Genomic DNA, 20757 nt, shown 5'->3' on the forward strand with positions numbered 1-20757 from the left:
ATCCACGCATTTCCAAGATAATTTAAGGGGAAGTCAGATGGCCTAAACTTCAGAGTTTATTAATTGCTGTGTAATTAAAGTAGAAACTGAATCAGTTTCCTGCGTTGTAAATCAATTGTGCCACCTAGTGAAAGGTTTGATGCTGGATGCAAAGCAACCATTCCTTCTCCCTTCTGTGGCATTACGTAATTTTGAAGGAGATGTTGCTATTAAGCTTTTGTGCCCTATGTACAAGCATTTAAAATATGGAATTTAATTGTAGTAGAAATAAATCATATTTTTGTCTTTGGATGAAGTACTTCTATGACACTTCAGAGAGTTCAGTATTTTTAATGTCATTTCATGCACCTGTCTCTTCAGTGCAACAAGCTAGGAATGTTTGGAATACAAAACATTTTGAACGTTCTATCTGCTTCATACAATGGTTGCTTTTGACTGTTGGTGCTTAGAATAACTGTAATAATCCTACCGTTCAAAGTGCAAGATATTTATGTCCAGTTTTTCCATAACAGTGACAAAGAATTTAAGTGAGAGAAGAGGGGCGAAATCCTCCGAAATGTCTCCAGTACCCATGAGATCAATCGGCCAAACCACTAAAGCACATCAGCATCAGCAAAACAGAATGAGTCAAGTTCTTCAGGTTCCAACTGTGAACTTATATCCCAGTAGAAAGAAGGGACTGACAAAGGATCATGTCACATTCAGTGAGTATCTTCAGCTATCTGGAACTGTTTGTAGCTGGGTGGATTATTTGAGACCTCTTTATGCATGTATCTCAGTTAATCGTTTAAGAAAATGACTTAGACTTCTAACTAAAGCGATCTTTCTATCTCTCTTGAACAGGCCAGATATACAGCATTAAGTCTGTTACTCTGTTTTCCTACATTCTAAAGAGATCATGCTTCAGCTGAATAGAATAGCATAGTTAGTTTATTTTCATGACAAAATGAAGTATGATACTTCTCGATGAAATTATTGGAACAAGTCAAATGCATTTAATATTTTAAGCTCTGGAACACAGTTATAACAACCTTATTGTCAAAAGGAGAAGCACTTGTTATTAGTTGTTCCTAGTGAGCTCTTTTGTTTCTACGTTTGCCAGTTGCAAAGCAGTATTATGAATTAAAATGCTTTTGGTGTATTTGCATAACTGTTGGGTCATTTAAAAGGTAAGGTTATTTTAAATGGTGGATTATTAAATAAAGTTAGTTGCAGTTAGTAAATGATAGGAAATGATTCTATGATACACTGAGCATCAATGTTCATTAAAATAGTTTTAGAAAAAAGTGTATTGCAGCATATGTGTTACAACAGTGGTTGTAGTTACTGTTTATTCTCAAGTCTCGTCTTGAAAGCCTGTGCATCTTGATATATTCCAGAAGCTTTGTTGAGAGGTATTTCTTCATTCTCTTATGTTAAGTGTTCAGTGTTAATACAGCAAACTGAGAACTTTAATGAACTCTTTACCACCGTCCTCTGCAAGATAGCAAAAGATACCGAATTATCAGTTTGCTAATTACTGTGGTAAACTGATTTTGCTAATTGTGCTGTGTTTTGTATAGTGCCTGCAAGTACTGATTTAAGAACTTCTGATTTAGAAGATCTTGAATGCATTTGTTGGCTATGACGAAAATTGTTTTTAGTGCTGTCCCAACAGTGTCATGGGCAAGGTTTTCCTCCAAGCTTTGTGCTTTACACAGTTCTCAGTCCTTTGTCAAAACTACAGCCAGAGTATCTGTTGGGATGGTTCCAGTTGTGGATGTTTCAACACATTTCAGTTGAGCAGCTGGCAGTAGCAGCATCGGTGATCATGGCATGCAGAATTCATCCAAGCATCCGTTCCCATTTTGTTGAATACTTCAGTGATTGTTCACGATGATGTTTTTGTGGCCACAGATATTGCTAACTTGAAAAAAGAATAATACGTAGTAAATGATTCCATTGTTGTTATAGGTACAGGTTCTCCACAGAAGTCATTAAGCTTATCTGAGGAAGTAAGTACTAAGAAGCAGACAGAAGACACTATGTCCATGGCATCTTCTTTGCACTCCAGCCCACCGGCTTCTCCTCAGGGCTCTCCACGCAAAGGTACGTGTGCTTCATCAGTGCTCACAGTGTGCAGCATCTGTCCGAGGAGCTTGTGCCAGTGCCCTACAAAAAACAGTGTGACAGTGTGTGGAACATTCCTTGGTAATTACATGTAAGAGAGACAGCAATTAAGTTATTTCATATCAAGAATAAAGCCCTGCATTTCTGTCAATTAATAATAGACATTATTTTCCAAAGTGTTTATATGTTTTAGCCTTAAAAGTGACCTAATGTGTAAGGAGTGGAATAACTTCAATAAAACAGCTTAAGTGCTTCTGACAGAATTCCCAATAGGTCTTAGGTGCTTTGACACCCACCAGTGCATCAGTCCAGATCTAGGTGACCACGTAGGTGAACATGATTCTCAGACCTGGGGATTTCCTGAAGACAACGAGGTTGCATGCAAACTGCAATGGTTGTGACATCTTACATTTTTGCTTAAGGTAGCTGGATTATTGGGTGATTAGATGGAGCTGGCGATAAAATACCATTGTAGTTCTCCACAACAGATGGTTTTGATAGCTGTGAAAGAAGTGCATTCGTCGAAATCCCAGAGTTGTTATTCATATTTATGTTCTTGTGCACAGGGCTTTGTATATATCCCTGTCTATCATGATGCCCCAAGAATCCCTTTTTCTGATATCTTCATCTTAAAAGACCTGCATCACTTCATCGTTAGTCAAGCTTGGATGGGAATTCATTTGAAATCTCTTAACACCACTTTCTAGTCAGCCAGTGTGGTCAGTGTTGAACAGTGTAAGGCATTTCTCCATCCCTGCTGCGCTGCTTTTGACTCACTGACAGCCCAGAGCCACTGGGTTGGCATGGCATGGCATGGCATGGTGACTTGCTGCATCTTCTCACCTGTTGCAGTGTGAGATCGTGCTGGCCCGTCCACTTTGGCTGTCACAAGATCTGTTTCCCTTAGGAGAATGTCACTTGTTTTACTTAAACACAGCATATGTACAAGAGCCTTAACTCCTTGGATTGCCAAACCTGGTTCCACTGAGATTCCAATTCTCTTATATTTCTCTTATAAACATGTTATTTTTGCTGAGTTTCTTTGTAAATAACGTTTTATTTCTTTGGGGATTATTCATTAATTCAACTTGCTTTTCGCCTATTTTTAGCACTGAATTAATTTGATTAAGGTAATCCGTATCCTGTTGTGTGTGTAGTGTTAACGGCTTATTGAACTAAAATTAGGTGCTTCACAGACAGCTGGAAGACATAATTTTAGGCACAAACACATTTCACTAAATCTGAGATTTAATTTTCTTTTAAGTTGTACCCAAGTCATGTGCAAATAAGACTGAAGAATTATTTTTTAAATCAACACATTGCTTTTGTTGTTACTTACCGAGATCTGTCTGTGTGCACTTCATTGTAGTTGGTAACATCCAGAGGTCGGATAACTGCAGTCAGATGAATCTCTCTGGGTCTTCCTCATCCCTCGCCAGTGAAACCAGCAACAAGAACAGTGGACAGCGCAGCTACGGAATAGGTGGGGCTTACTTACAAAAGAAAATTCAGATGATTGTCAAAGCAAGAGGCAGTTCTGACATAAGTGAAAAGGGAGAAGGAAAGGATGAGAGTGAAAAGGCAGAAGCTGAGCATGAGCGCAGGAGAGAGAAGGGACTGCTGTTTGGAAGACTTAGGGAAAGAAGCTTCTCCAGGGAAAGAACAGCTTTTACTGCAAAAAGGGAAACAGAGCACAGTCAAGCCTCAGAAAGCAGCAAAAAACAAAAGGACAGAGACAGTGATGCTCTGAACACAGCAAGTATCTATAGCAACAGCAATCTACTGACATGTGACTGTCTACAGATGGGGCCTAGAAGGAGAAGGAAGACTGTCTGATGTATTTTTAGAAGAAAGACTATGATGTCCATTTCATATGAGATACACTCATGTAACCTAAGTTATGTTAGCATTATGCAGTGGCATACAGGCTCGTTAAAATATGTTTCATCTTTTTAATGTACTTCTGTTCACCTTTTCAAAAATAGAAGATATTTGTGTCAGTATAACTAATCACCCCTGCAGTGTAGTGAAGGAAATAATGTGAAGTTTAGAAAATCAAGGAACAGGTACAGTGAGTTCTGTTGCTTACTGTTTTGCAAATGCCAGTGAAACAGAAAGTTCTGTAATGTTCTTTACATTTGACTGAAAGTAGTGCTTTGTACTATGTAAAACAGATGATCACTTCCAGCGTTGGTGGGGTTTGTGTATATTTGCATTGGCCGCATCTTATTCTGCTAAGCTTTCTAGCCCGGCAAAGATTTGCATTTAGCCTGTTTATGTATGTGTGCCGTTATTTAATGACTCAGCTTTCAGACAGTGCTCATCTGTTTAACGCAGAGGAGACCTTTTGTTCTACAGATCTTTGAGGTACTTGAAGAATAGTGTCTTAAAAGGGACACAGTGAGAACGTTTCTTAACTGTAGTACAGCGGTGTTGATTATAGAGAGCAAAATAAAGAATATGAGGTAATATTACCAAAGGAAAGGAAACTAAAATTTGACATTAAAAACGCTAGTCTTAAATTTATTGTTATTCATAAGTTTGTCAGTTCTCTAGTTGGATAATATTGATGATATTTAATGCTCTTAGAGCTCTTACAATTGTACAGCAATAAGCAAGCTTAAACTGTGAAATCTCTCAAACTATGAGTTGTATGCTCAGTGGCATGTACGCCAGTGGCTCTAGGTGCCATGTTATATGATCTTTGTTATTTTTTGTGGACTTGATGGCGTCGGTCTTCTGTATTAAGGTGTGTGAACCACTGGCATGGTTTTCAATTGCCTGATCACTTCACATTTTCATCCAATTGATGTGAATATATGATAGTCCAGCTCAAAGGCACAGGTAGGTAAAAATGAAGTGAAAAATTGAGCAATTGGCAGGAAATTGTGTAAAAAAAAAAAAATCCTAATCTGAGGACTTTGTCAACTGTGTATTGATATGGTCTCCTGTAAAGAAGGCAGGCAATATTTTGATTAGTTTACATACATTCATTTAACTATACATGAAGCAGTTGTTGATGCAGTATTTTCAAATAAAGGTTCTAACTTTGTAATTTTATGCACGTTATGTAAGGCATATTGTAGTCTGTTTCTCAGTGAAGGCAGGATAAGGCAGGGATGTATAACTTGACATGCAGTGGATTTGCTATAGAGAAACTCAGTGGGAACTTCAAGGAAAAAATATTTAAATACAAACAAACAGAAAACAACCAACAGACAACAAAACAAAATAACAAAAAAACAACACAACAAAACAGTTATTAATCTAGAACCTGTTGCCCTCAAACAAATGGGAACAACCCACAGGTGTGGGACAGAGTTATGTGAGGCAAAATATTTTTAAAAAAAGCAAAGCAAATGGCTTTACCAGACATCTCCTGAATTTGTCGCCTGACGGTACAGGAGGACGAGCTTCACTCTGCCCATAAGATGGACTTATCCAAATAAATAAATGCTCCAACAGTCTTGAAATCTGAGCATCTGACATTTTGGGGTGTAAAAGAGAGATGAAACAACATAATGCCTCATTTCCTGAGTTGCGAGCCCCTTCCCACCGGACCGGGGTCAGTCCCTAAACCTGAAGGCCCTCAGAGTGTGGTTGCCCTCAGACCAGCACAGATGCACTTTGCCAAATTCAAGTCATTTCAGTTCTATCCCTCATTCTCTGAGGTCATCACAAGATTTAATCAAGTTGTCCATACTGAATGCTTTTTCTAATATGGTCTAGGGACAGGTATCCCAAGCTGAGTCACCTTAGTTGTGCCAGCAGAGGAGTATACAGGATACGTGTAACCAGAGCCCATGGAAGACCCTAATAAAGCAGCACTTTTTATGTCTACTACTGGTACTAGTGGAAGGTTTTGGATGTATGGGGCTACACACATCATTTGTATTTGAAACAAGTTATTTGAGGGCAAAGCCAAGCAGAAAAAAAGTGTGGTATGTTTTGCTCTGAAACTGGTGAGGTCTTCAGCTGTTTCCCTTCTGCGTGAGGAGTGCTGGTGTCTGGTCCGGCTCCTGCCAAAGTTGTTTCCCACTTTTGCTTCCTGATCTGTTAATTCTGGAACAGATAATAAAACTGAAATGGACCATATGGCTTATCCCTGAGTGCTAATAGCTCAATTTTACCTCACTCAGCATCTCCTCAGCCTCTGCCAAAATCTTTTTTTGAGTCTCTCATGACAGTAGGCCAGAGGAAACTGTGGGAATGCATGGCTTTTATAGTAGGGGACTGAGTACTTGTAAGATTGGAAAGATCTGATCTATCCACCCACTGTGCGTGCTGCAAATGCTGATCCTGTTGACGTTGGTTTAACCATATGGTCTGGATGGCTGTGGAGTTGCAGCTAGGTTATGGGGGGTGCTCAGCTTGCATTAATAAATTGCAGTACTAGGTGCTGGCAGATGCTAAAAGCTTTAGTACCGTAAAAACTTCACTGGACTGTTTGTATGCAAGTAGAATTTCGTGTTTTTTTGTCTTTAAATATCCATGATATGTGTGTTAATGCTCCATTGACATACCCAGTGATCTCGTTGACAGAGATGTTCTCTCCTCCTCTCCCGTAGGCTACGCCCTCATACCTTCCACGAAATCCGATAACTTCTCGGACTCCAGTCACAGCGAGATTTCATCCCGATCCAGCATCGTGAGCAACTGCTCGGTGGACTCAATGTCGGCAGCGCTGCAGGATGAGAGGGGATTGTCCCAGTCGCTGACGGTGGTGGACCCCACGGGGGCGGACAGAAAGGAGCACCCGCAGCCGCTGACGGACTACGGCCAGCCCTGCCCCGGGTGAGACAAGCTGCGTCAGGCTGGACATGGTCCTGTGGCGTAAGAGAGGGGAAAGAAGCTTTTGGCAGGGCGCAGTTACAAACTCTAAGCTGTTAGAAGCTGGAGTGTTGGCTGCTCTGTATAGGAAGTGCACATTTTCCCATGAAACGTATGGTATTACGTGGATAAACAACAGCTTGCTCGCATCACTGGGGTTCAGATGGATGTCTCCTGCAGGAGACTGCAAATGTATTAAAAGCTAGTATGACATCTAACAAATCACTCGCTGTGAGGTACTGAGAGAGCAGAACAAGAACAGGATACCAACAGTATCTCAGTCAGCAGTACCAGTCACTTAACGTACTCTAATATGATTTTTAAGGATTTTTTATTATTATTCTTTGCCTAGGCAGAGTGGAAGCTTGCTGCCGCTGTCTTCCTGAGAGTTTGCACATGTGGTCTTGTTACCTTAGTGCAATGAAAACGCATCCTGAGGTGCCCCTTAAAACTGAAGCTTTTTGGTTTTGTTTTACTACATTTTAAGCCTTGATCCACAGAATTTAGTATGTGGGAATCTCCTTGGGATAGCATGTTCTGTCCTCAGATGTTGCAGCTTCAAGTCAATGAGAGATTCTCCTTACGTTTCTAGTCTTTACAGCTTGTTTTAAAAGCAATCTAATCCTTTTATGACCGAACACTATAAGGAGCTGTGTGTTGTTTCTGTATGATTGATTTTAATACACCAGTATTCTGCAGAGTTCTCTCCCCTGTAAAAAGAACTTGGCGTATGCTTTGCCATGGTGATACAGCCTTTAAGAAATTGTTATGTTTTATCCCATTGTGCTAAAATGGGCATTAAAAAGTGCGCTTCATAACCTAAAGTAATTCCCTTTTCTACAAGGCATAACAGATGCTGAGTGTAGGCAGAGCTCAGTGTGCTGAGCGAAATGCCCCTTGCACTGGGTCACTGGCACCTTGCCTTCTGGATGTGCAAAGCCGCCTTCAGAACTGGAGCGCAACGCCAAGGACGTTGCTGCTCTGTAAACTGTGTTCTGTTTGCAAATCAAAGGCAGATTGTTCAAGGTTTGTGGTTGCTCTTCTGTGCCTTAGTTTCAAGGGGTTGTGGAGGTTAGAAACCAGATTTTATGCTAGAATTTAAAAAATAGAAAAGCAAGGGGAAAAAAAAAAGTTGTTTGCACATAATCTAAGAAATGTTCCTGTCTCCCAGTGTGTCAATAAATGGGAGAGGTAAAGTGTTGAATTTTCATGTTGTGCTTTCCATGCATTTGTTAACGTAACCTGAAATAGTTAAGAGACTTGAATAATGCCTAGCACTTGTAACTTCTTGTTTTCTAAACTCGTGCAACCCTGGCTTTATTTATTTTTTCTTAATTATGTATTGACAATGACTAGAGCTTCAAAAAGGCATTTTTTTAACAAGAAATTTAGTTTTTGAGGTTTCAGAATTTCTGCCACTCCAGATCCCTTCCACAAGTCACTTATGCCCAGTATTTCCAAATGCTACTGAAATGTAACTACCTCACTCTGACGTGCTTTGACCAAAGGCGTTTTTTTATTCTGAACACAAGTATATTATTTTGTTTTTGTTTTACAAGTACAGAGAAAAAGTGGTGTAGAACCAAGACGTAATTACACCTCTGCTTTCTATCAAGTGCTGTCTTGCTGCAGTTGATAGAGGAAAGCTGCTGTGGACCAGGCTTTTAGGAGTCTGGGGTCAAGCCTCTTAGTGCTTGCTGCAGACTTGCTCCTTCTTCCAAAGAGGAGCTGCCCTCCTGCAGCATGCACTAACAAGCCAGGAACAACAGCACCTCTGTGCTGGGCTTGCATGTGTCCTGGCCTTGCTGCATACCGGTTTTAAAACCAGAGATCAGTTGCCTCTAAAACCAGGTAATTGTCTGCATACACCGCTGTTGTTTTAAATGCTAATGAGTTTCTGATTCCTGTTGTTTCCAACTGCAGCTGGTCAATCACAAGGCCCGCTCTGATCAGAGGGATGGCCTTCACCTCGTCCATGAGCAACGAGGAGATCTCCCACGACCACATCACAGTAGAGGCAGCAGACAGTGGCCGGGGAAGCTGGACTTCATGCTCAAGTAGCTCACATGACAACTTCCAGAATATCCCAAACCAGAAGAGCTGGGATCTCCTCAATTCCTACCGCCACACCCAGCTGGACGGACCTATAGCTGAAGTTGATCCCACAAACTGTTACTCAGAGGAGGCTTATTTATATTCCGAAGCCTTTTCCAAAAACAACAGGCAGTCAAAAGCCAGCGTGGAGCTCGATCAGTCTCGGCAGAGCTGGGCCTCCTCGAGCTCTCTGTCGGACACGTATGAGACAAACTATGGGACGATTAAGCGCAGGGGGCTGGAGAACTCTACGTCAGAGCAGACGGAGGTTTTGGACTCTAAACCAGGCACTGACACAACTTACAAAACTGTTACTTCGAGTACAGAAAAAGGCCTGATAGGTAAGCCAAGCCAACGGCTTGTGGAAGCTTCTACATCTGTTTTGCATTTTGATATTAAGTTGTTAAGAAATGACATCAGCAGTTCTGGGGGCTGGATTGCATGTTAAATTCAGCTTTACATGTGGTTTTAATCAGAATGCTACTCAGAGAGCGTGTTTTCAAACCACCTTCCCTTGCATTAGGAAAATTGAAATAATAAAACAGCACACTTCCCAGCCACTTTATGGGTCTGCAGGAGAACTGTCCTTGTGAAAATGTCAGGCAGTTCCTCCCTGTAGTAAGACCTTTTTTTTTTTTGGGGTGTTTTTGGAAGCCCTCATCACTGTAGACTTTCCTCTGGTAAAGAGCAATGAGCACAGCTCCTTGAAGAGTCCTTACAATACAGACTTTCCATGATCCTAAGAGAGAAGAGTGTGATTGCTGAGTGGTACAAAGCACCTCCACCTCTGGAGCTGGGGCACGTTTCATCCACAGGACTTCTGTCCCCGGAGGCTCAAGGGAAAAGCAGAGTCACTTCCCATCCTTGCTATGTTAAACTGCCATTTATTTGGGCACACAGCTGCAGTTTGGCTTCATACAAAATGAGAAAAACTTATAAAATGTCTTTTCAAAGATGTGCAGTTTTACCAAGCAAGATGTTCTTCCACTGTCCTAGTGAGTTTAGCAGCCAAACTGCCGAAACAAAGGGAACTGGGTTACGAACAAGATAAAACATGGAGTGCAAAGCTCTCTAAACTCTAAGCCAAGAGTGCAGCTGAAATGCAATTTAATTACTGCCTAGATTGCTAGAGGGTTTATGTTATCAAAGGTAATTGTCTGAACAAACATTGCACACAGGGTGGAGGTCTTGGATTGCATTCCTCCTCCTTGCTTTGCAGAAGAAAGGCAGCGTGGGGGAGCCTTGCAGCAGGCTGGCCCTGAGCTTTCTCCTGTGCATGGACTTTGCTCTTGTCGCCTTTCAGAACTGCTCGTGAGCTGTTGAGCTGTCTTAGGGCATGGCATGTTAGCAAAGACAGCATGTCCTGAATAGCTCACAGCTGTTTCTCTTGGTTTTAACTCTGTATATTGCACCGTATAGCTTGTCTCCTTGATGCAGTCGTAGCACGCTGGTAAGAAACTCTCAGCCGTGTGCTCCAGTAGAGCATGCATATGCCTACTTAAACAGAGACCTGATACAGGTGGATATGATTTCTGGTTTGCAAATGCTAATCTGATAGCTATGCATCATCATACAATATGCCAAAGATATTTTTGCTTTATTTCACCATTTGCTTATTCTGTATACACAGCTTGTTACTAGAGTCTGTAATGACTACGTGCATTCAGAATATTGTAAACAAAACAAGAATCTTCAGTTCATTTGCTTAATGAGAGCTGGTGTTGGATAGTCCCCCAAAAGAATTGGCACATTACGTTCTTGCCTGAAACCTTTGAAACAGAGCTGGAAAGCCACTGCCCACACAGTGCTGCCAGAATGTGGTCTTGGCAGAACAGCCAGCGTGCTGACTGCGTGCACACCTCTACGTTGTGCAGCACCCAGCGTGTCTCGCTGCAACCTTTGCTTTACCAGCAAGAAAGTGTGGAATGGTGACGTTTCTTTATAAAGTGAATTATCTGAGAAGGTGATCAGCTGCTTTGAAGGGGGTCCATGATATACTTAGTTTTGCATCTCTAGTAGGTTTTGCTTAAAAGATGAGGAACATGGACCGTAACATTATTGTTCTAATCGCCTAAGTTTAGTTGTAATTATTAAATGATTTTTCTTAGCAGTTCCTAATGTTGTAACAGATTTCCCAAGTAATGATCTAAGCTTCAGTTGATTGCATTCTGCACTCCAGTGTTTCACCTGGTGATACCACACATGGAGAAAGAATTTTTTTTTTTTTTTTTTGTATTTCTGGGAGTGTACAGGCAGCAGGAGAATGTTTGAGAGTCTGTTTTGTTTAAAGATGAAAGACTCAATATTTTTTTTTTTAAAGGAGGGAATATTTTAATGGGAACAGGAGAGGATTAAGAAGTTGCAGGAAGAGGACCTGCAGCCAGCAATGCAGCTCCTTGTGGAGGGGCTTTGTAATCCCCAGGAGCTGTGGGTGGGTGACAGAAACTACCGACACTTAGTGCTGTGGACATTAAGTGTTATTAGAATGTTTTATTTTGATAACATTTGTAAAATATTATCATATAGAGCTTTGCAAAAGTGCACATTATTCCAACTTTACTTATTACAGCAGACTATTTATTAGCTCTAGGAAACAGATGTAGCTTTCTCCTTTGAAGGAGAATATACCCACCTGTCAGTACTACTTCAAGACCAAAGAGGGGCTTGCTAGGAGGGCCAGCCACTCCCCATCCCTCCAGGGAGAGCAAAGCCTCCTTCACCTCCCATTTATTTCATAGGGACCCAGTTCAGCGCTAGTTACCTGAAAATGGTTTCTGTAAATCAGTAGTATAAATCTCTGCCTCTACCCATGTGTATTTGTTAAACCTCATACTACATGAATTCAGTTTTGTATATTTTACTATAATCTAAGCATGAAGGTAAAAGCTATCAGGTATAAACCAGCTCATTCCTGTTACTAACACCCAGAATCTCACATATCCCCAGCACAAAGTACTGCTTTATTTTCATTCTTTCACTTTGTTGTAAGATAAGAAAATATTACAGTTGATGAAATAATTGAAACCGTAAAGAAAGCGAGCTGATTTAAATCTATCCATAGGAAGAATGCAAATGCACTGAACTAACAGATTTGTAAATTATCCTACCTTTGAAACTATCCTGTTGCAACACGCACATGGAAAAAGCCCAATTTAACATGCATATGAGCCCCTGAACTGGGGGTGGGTGGGAGGGGAGGTAATTTACTAAGTTAAGTTTTTGTTTGAGAGCCAGTGGGATCTGAACGAGCAGTGAATGGGGAAGGAAGGTGGAAGATGAGTTATGTGGGATGGACATTACAGTTAAATACTATTGTTGGTAGTCTGACTGCAGAAGGTATAACGGAGCCTTTCCAAAGGCTTTTGTTTCCATGACTATTCCTGGTTATTCATCACTTGTAAACAGAGAACATAATTTAAGATATAGATTAAAATAATTTAAAGTATGTATATGATAAGCCATTATTTACTACTACAAAATTCAAACTAATGAATGCAGACTCTATCTACAGTTTGCCTCATAGGAGGAGTTTCACATGATACTAGTTTTTTTCTTCCTATAGCACAGCTGATTTGATAGCTTAATGTCTTATTACACATCCGTGAATACACTGATATTTTATTATAATGAATTTCTGTTAAGCTGCTGACCTGGCTTTTGGTCAAAGTCAACCTGCAGTCCTCACTGCCAGCTATTAGCACGCTGTGCAAAATAACTTTGGGCTAGTTGCCTTAATTTCATATGTTTCAGTTTCCCGGCCTGTAAAAGGGTTACAGCAGACTGTAGTATTGCTGGGCTGGCTCTCCCTTGATACCTTGAAGCTCTTCAGCACCCTGTGGAGGAGCGGTGCCGCAGGAGCAGGGAGCACGAGGAGCGCAGTAACTGCAGGCTGCGTGCAGAGGTGGTTACAGCCCTGCTCTGCTCCGCTGGCATCCTGCCTGATGAGCTCACTGGTTCTGTTCTGACTTCTCGAAATAAGTACAAAGCGTAAATGAAAGCATAAATATCTGCTGCTGTCGTTATAACTAGTGTTTCTGCATTTGCGTTTTGTTATCAGTTTCTGTTTTGCCATTGTAACATTTCATGATTTTTTAATGTTTTGTTTGCTTTGTTTTCTCCTTTAACATTTCCATTGCTTATTTCTCGTGCCAGTGTACTGTGTCACCTCACCTAAGAAGGACGATAGGTATAGGGAGCCTCCGCCCACCCCTCCGGGATATATGGGGATTTCTTTAGCGGACATAAAGGAAGGATCGCCCCACCACCCACACCTAAAACCTCCCGACTATAGTGTGGCAGTGCAGAGGTCAAAGATGCTGCCCAGTGACCTCTCTAGACTTTCATCAGCATCTCTCAGTAGCGAACCGGTGGCCTGTATTTCATCGAAGATGCCTCAGTGGCATAGTCGGCAGCCGTCCAACCCTAAACTAGCAGATATGACTGACGCAGATAGTGAAGAGGATGGTAGGTGAAACATCTGGCTCGGTAGATGTTAAGTGAACCGCCGTGTAAATCTGGTCTGTGTGTACCTCACAATGATGTTCTGGGCTTTCTCGTAGCTGTTCTTTGAGACTGAATCTTTATCGATCTCTGAATATACAAATATGTTTGTATGTGTGTATATACACGCACGCATATATGCGGTGGGTATATATATCTGTGTGTATATACACATGTTTAAAAAAATCTTCTATTTAGAAAAAACATCTTGATACCAAACACTTAATTGATATGTATGAGACCTCCCAAATCCAAATGAGATGCTTAAGAACATGTAGATGCGCTTTTTGCTTTAAAACGTGTTTCTTTTTAGTGGTGGTGATGACTTTAAGGGACACTGTCAGGCTATAAATTGCATGCAGAAAAGCTCCAACCTGCCTAGGTTAAATAATTGATGTCCCACTGCTTTAGGATGGCACTGGGACGGTGACCCAAATCGATTCTTTTGAATTCAGATTTGATTGTGTTCTGTATGATTCTCAACTTGTCTCGCCTTTGTATTCTAACATGCTGGCACTTAGCTGCATTAATCCTCAACAGCAATTTCTGGAGAATGAGTTTAAAATCATTGAAGAAAATAGCAGTAAATTTTTTTTTCTGAAAAGCGTATTTAATAAAACCTGACTATAGCCCACCTTGGCCTGCCAGTGTCTCTTCTGGTTGAAGTCTCCCCGATCTTGTTTGAAGCAAGAGCTGATGCTGCCAAGCACAGCGTATATCTTGTGATCAAAATGCAAGAGATTTTTAAGACTGCTCTTGTCAAAACCAACTTGAAGTGAGAGGAATTACCACCTAATTGTTTATCTGCTGATTTACTTTTAATACTTACTGATATGATCTCTCTGCACCCTTTCTAATGAACTAATTTTTTATTAGGATGTTGCGGTCATTTCTTTCAACCTGTCTGACTCAAAATGAACGTGGAATCTAGATTAAAACAATTTCTGATGCAAAATAGTCCTATCTTGGCCCTCCATAACATGTAAACAATGTTTAACATATATATTATTACTGCAATTCACATTTAGGGTAAAACTTTTTAAATTGCCCAGCATCAATTCGGTCGTGATATTATACGTTTTTGATGTAAAAATGAGGAAGTAATTGCTTCAAACATTGTAATCCAACCTTTTCTAAACTAAATTTAACCATGCACTTTTAGATGTGCTTCTCTTACTGTTTTTAAAGTGTCTGGTTAATTTTACTTGGAAAGCCTTTACAGTGATCACTGCATGTTGGGAAGTAACGTACTGGCTTTTCTCCCAAGTCAGTAGCTTTGGGGATATTGGGGGTTGCATGCTAATAATTTTTGGAGCATATGGGATTTTCTGTTTTGTAACACATATTTATTATATGACTAATACCTCAGACTGCTTGAGGATTTGTTAAATGGCGATACTTAGTGCGTTGTGGTCACTTGTTAAGACAGCAAAAGCATTGCGGTGAAGCAGTGAAGTCTTAACAGAACCGCTCTAGTCAGATAACCGGGTACTGTTCTGTTCTGTCTGCATCCAAGGCAGGGGACCGATGGAATAACTTGCTGTTTTTTCTTGTTTTGCAGAAGATGAACAAGTATCAGCAGTCTAACCATCGGGCTATCTATGTAAACCACTTCAGAACACGAGGGACGTGGGAAGAAGGACCACGTGAATCTGTTAGCGAACGCTAACGCCTTGCTGCTGCTAACCTCAGTCATTGTGTTTGCCTCTGTCACGGACAAGATCAAACTGGTCGGGTCATAGATCTCTACCTTCCTTCAGTCTACCACAGCCTACAAAACTATTTCTGCCTGTGAAAACAGCAAACCATTTTCAAGGAGCGTGCTGACTACCTGGGTACTGACGTTGGTATCCTGAGATGGACAAGGCTTCGTGCGCTGGGGAGGACTGGTTGTCACGGCCACTTGAAAATTGGAAGCATTCTTCTGTATGATACCATATAATCCTTGGTAGTTTTCCATTGTCATTATTTTCTACGTGACCATTATATAAATCGGAGAGTGTTATTTTATGAACTTTAAAAAAAAAAAAAAAATTCAAAGTGTCAGCAAAATGGAAGGACATTACTGCAGTATCTGAAAATAATTTATTAATTTAAATTTTTTTGATGGGAATTTCCTTCGTGTTGGGAGTGCTCTGGTTGGCTAATATAGAGATTAAATCAGTGTGATAGTAAACTAGTTAAGTGTAAACCATTGTGCTCTCAAAATAAACACAAAACTAGAGGCCTACCAAACGGGACATTATCAGGTGCAGAAATACGTATGTTTTAGAATGGCTTGGGGTATGTACGATTTGTAAATATAGCTAAAAGCCTTGCAAAGTTATGCGTCAGCCATGGAAGCACTGCCATCTGCTGGTCCTGCCTGCAACGAACACAACAAAACCCCTCAGCCCTTCAAGTATTTGGAGGAAATTTTTAGCTGCCCGCCAACTAAGGAAATAGTTGGCATTCCCCTCCCTTATTTAAATAATCTTTTTGAAATGTGGAAGCTTTAGCTCACAGTGAGCTATTAGGTGAGTTTGAAGCTTTTCCAAAAGAGCTTTAACCAGGTTTTGCCCTGCAGAGTTCAGCATGCAAAGTGTGCTGCTGTAATCCAAAACTGAATTGTTTGTTGTGGGTTTTAAGATCATCCCACGTGTTCTGGCCTTTTACCAGAGTTGCAGAGGATTTAGGTACAAAGGTTATCCTCCTCCTCTCCCCCCCCCCCCCCAGTCACGTTAAAATTTCTGAAACTGAACCTTAAATGACTTTAGTGCTTAGATGTGAGTATAATGTCTTTTATGATGGGTTGTGTTCATCTGGAAAATAGAGATGATCTCAAAACATATTGTTTAAAAACTTAGGTAAAAATCTTGGTGGCACTGATGTTGATGAAATTTGACTTACATACCGCCAGTATTAACGCGCAGTCCTCTAGTTTGACTATGGTCAAGTAAATTGCATCTTTGATTTTACTTAGCCAACCAGAGTGCACAGGGGTAAAACTGGAAATACCTGCATTTTCTTTCTTTCTTCGAGCACATGATGCCCCATTCTAGTGTTAAATTGGACATGAATGTGTGAATAATATATATTTAAACATTTAATTGTAAATCTTTGTTGTGATGTTTACAGCCTAAGCTAGAAAGAAGATGTTTGTCATTTTTACAGTGCCTCAAAAATTATTTCTATATCCATAGTTGTGAAAAGCTTTAAGATTTTTTTTGTGTGTGTGCAGGGGGGTGCAAGGTGAATGCAACATTTTCAGAAAACGACAAAAGTACCAAAAACAACCCAAAGCCTTTGATGTGCTTTCCCCATAGCAACTTGGGACTGATACTACCAGGTGAATGTGCATGGCCACGCCTGCGTCTGCGCCCGTAACTGTGCCAGACGGAATATTGCCGCGGGGCTGGAGGTACCCCCCCGTGGGTTGTTCTTCTGGAGACGTCGGTCGGTCAGGAGCAGCAGCGCTGAGGAAGGGATGCCTAACTCACAGCTAAGTGGTTGGCTGTGTTAACTTTTGGCACAAGCATCTGAGGAGCAAGTCGTTGGAAAACGATATTAAAAATTAGTTGAGGTATATCATAATAAAATGCATTTTGCTTTTTCGAGGCCTTAATGAATATAATGAACCTGCACAGGCCTTAATGAGTAAGAATTAATGTAAGTGTCAAAGCAATGCAGGGTAGGGTGATTATTTTCAGCACATATAACGTCGATAATATAACTGTTAAATTGATATTTTGTGGGATATAAATCCAAGTCCTAGTAATCCCACTGCAAGCTGTAGTTGCTTGTTAACTTCTCCGTGGAGTGCGCAATATGCTTCGTGTTTCATCCGAAATCACGCGTTGTGTGCCAGGTGAACTAACTCATGTGGTTTCCATGACCTCGGATGTTGAGCTGCCGTTTATTTCAGCCTGTTGAACAAAAGTTCAGGGGATAAAGGGCTGTGGTCCAAGCGGCTTCCCTTTCCCCGGAGAGCCTGGCAGTGCTCTCTGCGACGCTGCGGGGAGCTCCTGGTCCTTGGTGAGAGTGGGGCTGGGGCCGCCTCTGGCAGCCAGCGAGAGCAGGTGAATAAATCGCCCATTGAACCTTGGTGTTTGCACATCAACAGCCTCAGTCTGTTCTGCAGGACTTTTCAGGACACTGAGAAGTTCTTAAAGTGAGCGAAATTCTTGCTAATCATATTTTCCTAATATCCAATACAGCTAGTGTAAATAAGTCATGCATAAACTATTGACAAATGAGCTCCTACTTCTGCTTCTCCTGACTTGCACAGTGTGGCTTGCTTCTGCTTGTCCTTGCTGTGATTTTTTTTGTTTGTTTGTTTTAAAATCAACCGATCACATTGATCGGGGCCGATAGCCAAATGTAGTGTGTCTGGTATGGATTTGAAGAGACATTATCCCTTTTTTTTTTTTGTAACTAAAATGGAAGTAAGACCGTGGTCAGGACCTGTTGTACACTGCTTTATTCAAGTGATGTCTTCTGGGTCGCAGACTCCTGGCTTAGTGCCTCTGCCAGCTTCCTTTAATCCCTGCTCTGACTTCTGATGATCAGCTGAAATGCCGACTGTCACGTTCTTCCACTCTCAGACCTCCGTTTGCTTGCTTTTCTTCTGTTTGTTTGCTTGTGGCTTGTGGGTGAAAGACTTATTTCGGCTATTTGTGATTTAAACATACAGTATTTCATTATGCTGTATAAACCTTAATCTTCCAAGCAAATCACAAAAAGAGCAAAGCAATTTTGAAAACTTTAATTGGCCTCTCCAGTTGCAGAAAGGGGAAACGAAGATAACTGAGCCCCTGAGTGCTGCTGACATCCCCCACAGATATAAAGCGTGAGATGGAAATGTGCAGGTATTTATTTGCAGTGCACATCTCTGCAGCGTGCACATTTGGGACAGGATGGGCTCAGGGCTGGCTGCGTGCTGCTTCCCAGCTCGTTTGGCTCATCGGTGGCCACGGGATTTGCAGCCCAGAGGTGAGCGGTGCCGCGCTGGGGCGGTGGGACGCAAGGCCCCGGTGGTTCCCCACTGCCCGGGGTGTCCCCAAGAGGGTCCCTTTCCCCGAGGGCTGGGCCTCTCATCTCCCAAGTCACTTGATTGCAGGCAACAGTGGAAACGTGAAACTGGCATTTAAGTTTTTATAAAACATTAGATTTTTTTTTTTTAAAGAATAAGCTTCCCACTGCCTGTGCAAAAACAGAAGAAAAAAGGGATACTCTCTCTTTAGAAAAGCTTTACACATTATATTTTAGGATGCTTGTATAGAGGGCAATCTACTTTGAATTCCCAATCCTGCCTTTGCTTATGTTGTGCTTTTTATTGTTTTATCTTTATTTTTGATATACCTGGAATGCAGTTTAGCTTGGTATTAATTAAATTCTAAATATGTGAGCATATTGGCAAAACTGCACAGATGTAATGATATTCCAATAGCAATTGTACTGCACAAGTCAGTGATTGTAAAGTATTCTGTAACAAGCAATGTTTGTCTCCTATTTTTTGATACCTCTTACACTTATGTCTTTTAGAAAGACAGTGCCTCTGTATGCTTTTTGTATTTTTACTGAGTGATTGTAAATATTTGTTATATTTTTGGTTAAGAGAATGTTTAAAAGTACTGTTTATTATCCAATCTATTAATATGTTGGAATCAATAAACAATCTACATACATTAATAGTTTCCAGCAGGTCTTTTTTGGCAGCTGGCGATGCGGAGCCGTGAAGCGCCTGGGGAGCATCGCTTGCCCCCAGGCTCGCCGAGGAGCAGCCACCACGGGATTTTGTCCTCCAGTGAGTGCTGGCCCCCAGGTTTTGGCTCTGCCTCCCCCTTCTCAAATTGTACATGGGGGCAGTGGCTGGAAGCGCACCCCGTGTACGTGGGGGTGCACCCGGCAGTGTCAGCGTCCCCTCCTGTCCCATGGGAGCACAGGTGGGATGCCACAGTGGGGACATTTTGGGGACACTGGGGTGAGAGGTTCTGCTCACAGGGCCAGGCCTTATGTCCCCCCCTTTTCCCCAGAAGAGCTGCTGCTGCCCCATCAAGCCCCAAATGCTGGGTGCAGCACAAAGCCTGGTGCAGAACCCCCATGGGGCTGCATAGTTCGCCTTGCAAACAGTTACACGAGTAGAATAAAACGGTGTGGGCAGTGAAGGGGGGTTGGAAGCACAGAGATGAAAATATGTTTTTTTTCCTTGCCCCCCGAGCTGCTGGGGGTGCCCAGCCCGGCTCCCTCTGCAGGGGCTGGTTTTCCTCCCGACTTGCCCCCACGAGCCTTCACCCTGTAACTCCCATCCCATCCCTCTGTCCTCGTGTAACTCCCGTCCCATCCCATCGCTCTGTCCTCCAGCCGTGGGCGCAGCGCGGCTTGAAGCTCTCTTCCCGCAGGGCGGTGCAGCAGGAACATGAGCAAGCTCTTAGGGAAATCTGCAGAGGCAGCAGGTAGCACTCAGGTTTTATTGGAAAGCCTAATGCCATTATGGCCACACTGAATGAGCAATTAGTTTTGTAAAATCAAATTAAGAAGCAGCAGTTTCATTAGTGAGCGCTCTTGTTTAATAAGTTATTTTAATTTCGTGTTTTTCTTCTTTCTTTTAGTCGCTCTGAAAGAAAAAAGCAAGCCCCGGTCTTGTTGCCTGTTTGTCTAGAATCGCTTTGACCAGGTATGGCTGCAGAAGCAGAGGTGGGGCAGCAAATGGGATCCCGACCTGGGGCCCGATCCCTCTCTTGCCTCCTTCCAAGCCCAACGCACAGCACGTGCTGCACTGCATCTCTCACCCTGTCCTCGCTGTTCCCTTTCCAGACATTTGTATTAGAGCTGCCCGATCCCAAGCACCTGCTGGAGCAGCGTGTAGCTTCTTGCCTTGATGGAGCTTCACCTTTCATCTGCTCCAGATCACCTGAAATAACGGCCACTGCCTCAAACAGCTGCTGAGTGAAGCTTGAGTTGCATTCCCAGTGTCTTCAGCTAATGTATTTTCTAGTTTTCTGCTGGAGCGCAAGTATCAGTCCAATTTTACTGGGAAGAATTAGTAACTGCTTGTTATTTTGCAGTAATGTCATGTATCATGTGCTTAAGGAAAAGCCAAGAATTGTCCCTCCAAAGTCGATAGGAAAAGAGATTAATCCCCGCTCATAGCACAAACGACTGCTCATTTAGCAGATGCTGCCTCCATGCAAACTGTTTTCTGTTTGCTTAAAGGAGGAAATTTCAATAATGAAGGGAACATGG

At 41.9% G+C, this 20757-nt stretch overlaps 1 protein-coding gene across 4 annotated transcripts in view; it reads left to right on the forward strand.

Moving 5' to 3' along the window:
• The window catches only part of RAPGEF6 (Rap guanine nucleotide exchange factor 6), a 125185-nt gene extending 105972 nt beyond the window's left edge, over positions 1 to 19213 (forward strand). For 3 of the 4 annotated variants that reach the window (XM_035560757.2, XM_035560760.2, XM_035560758.2), the window contains 7 exons: positions 513 to 704; positions 1954 to 2088; positions 3479 to 3592; positions 6678 to 6903; positions 8863 to 9374; positions 13186 to 13497; positions 15095 to 19213. In XM_035560757.2, the coding sequence (XP_035416650.1) occupies positions 513 to 704; positions 1954 to 2088; positions 3479 to 3592; positions 6678 to 6903; positions 8863 to 9374; positions 13186 to 13497; positions 15095 to 15120 (1517 nt within the window). In that variant the 3' untranslated portion in view covers positions 15121 to 19213. The remainder of the gene's footprint in view (positions 1 to 512; positions 705 to 1953; positions 2089 to 3478; positions 3593 to 6677; positions 6904 to 8862; positions 9375 to 13185; positions 13498 to 15094) is intronic. The other variant, XM_035560761.2, reaches the window with a different exon arrangement.
• The last annotated feature ends 1544 nt before the right edge of the window (positions 19214 to 20757 follow it).

Source organism: Cygnus atratus, chromosome 14 (genome assembly GCF_013377495.2).
Source record: "Cygnus atratus isolate AKBS03 ecotype Queensland, Australia chromosome 14, CAtr_DNAZoo_HiC_assembly, whole genome shotgun sequence".
Taxonomy (NCBI): Eukaryota; Metazoa; Chordata; class Aves; order Anseriformes; family Anatidae; genus Cygnus; species Cygnus atratus.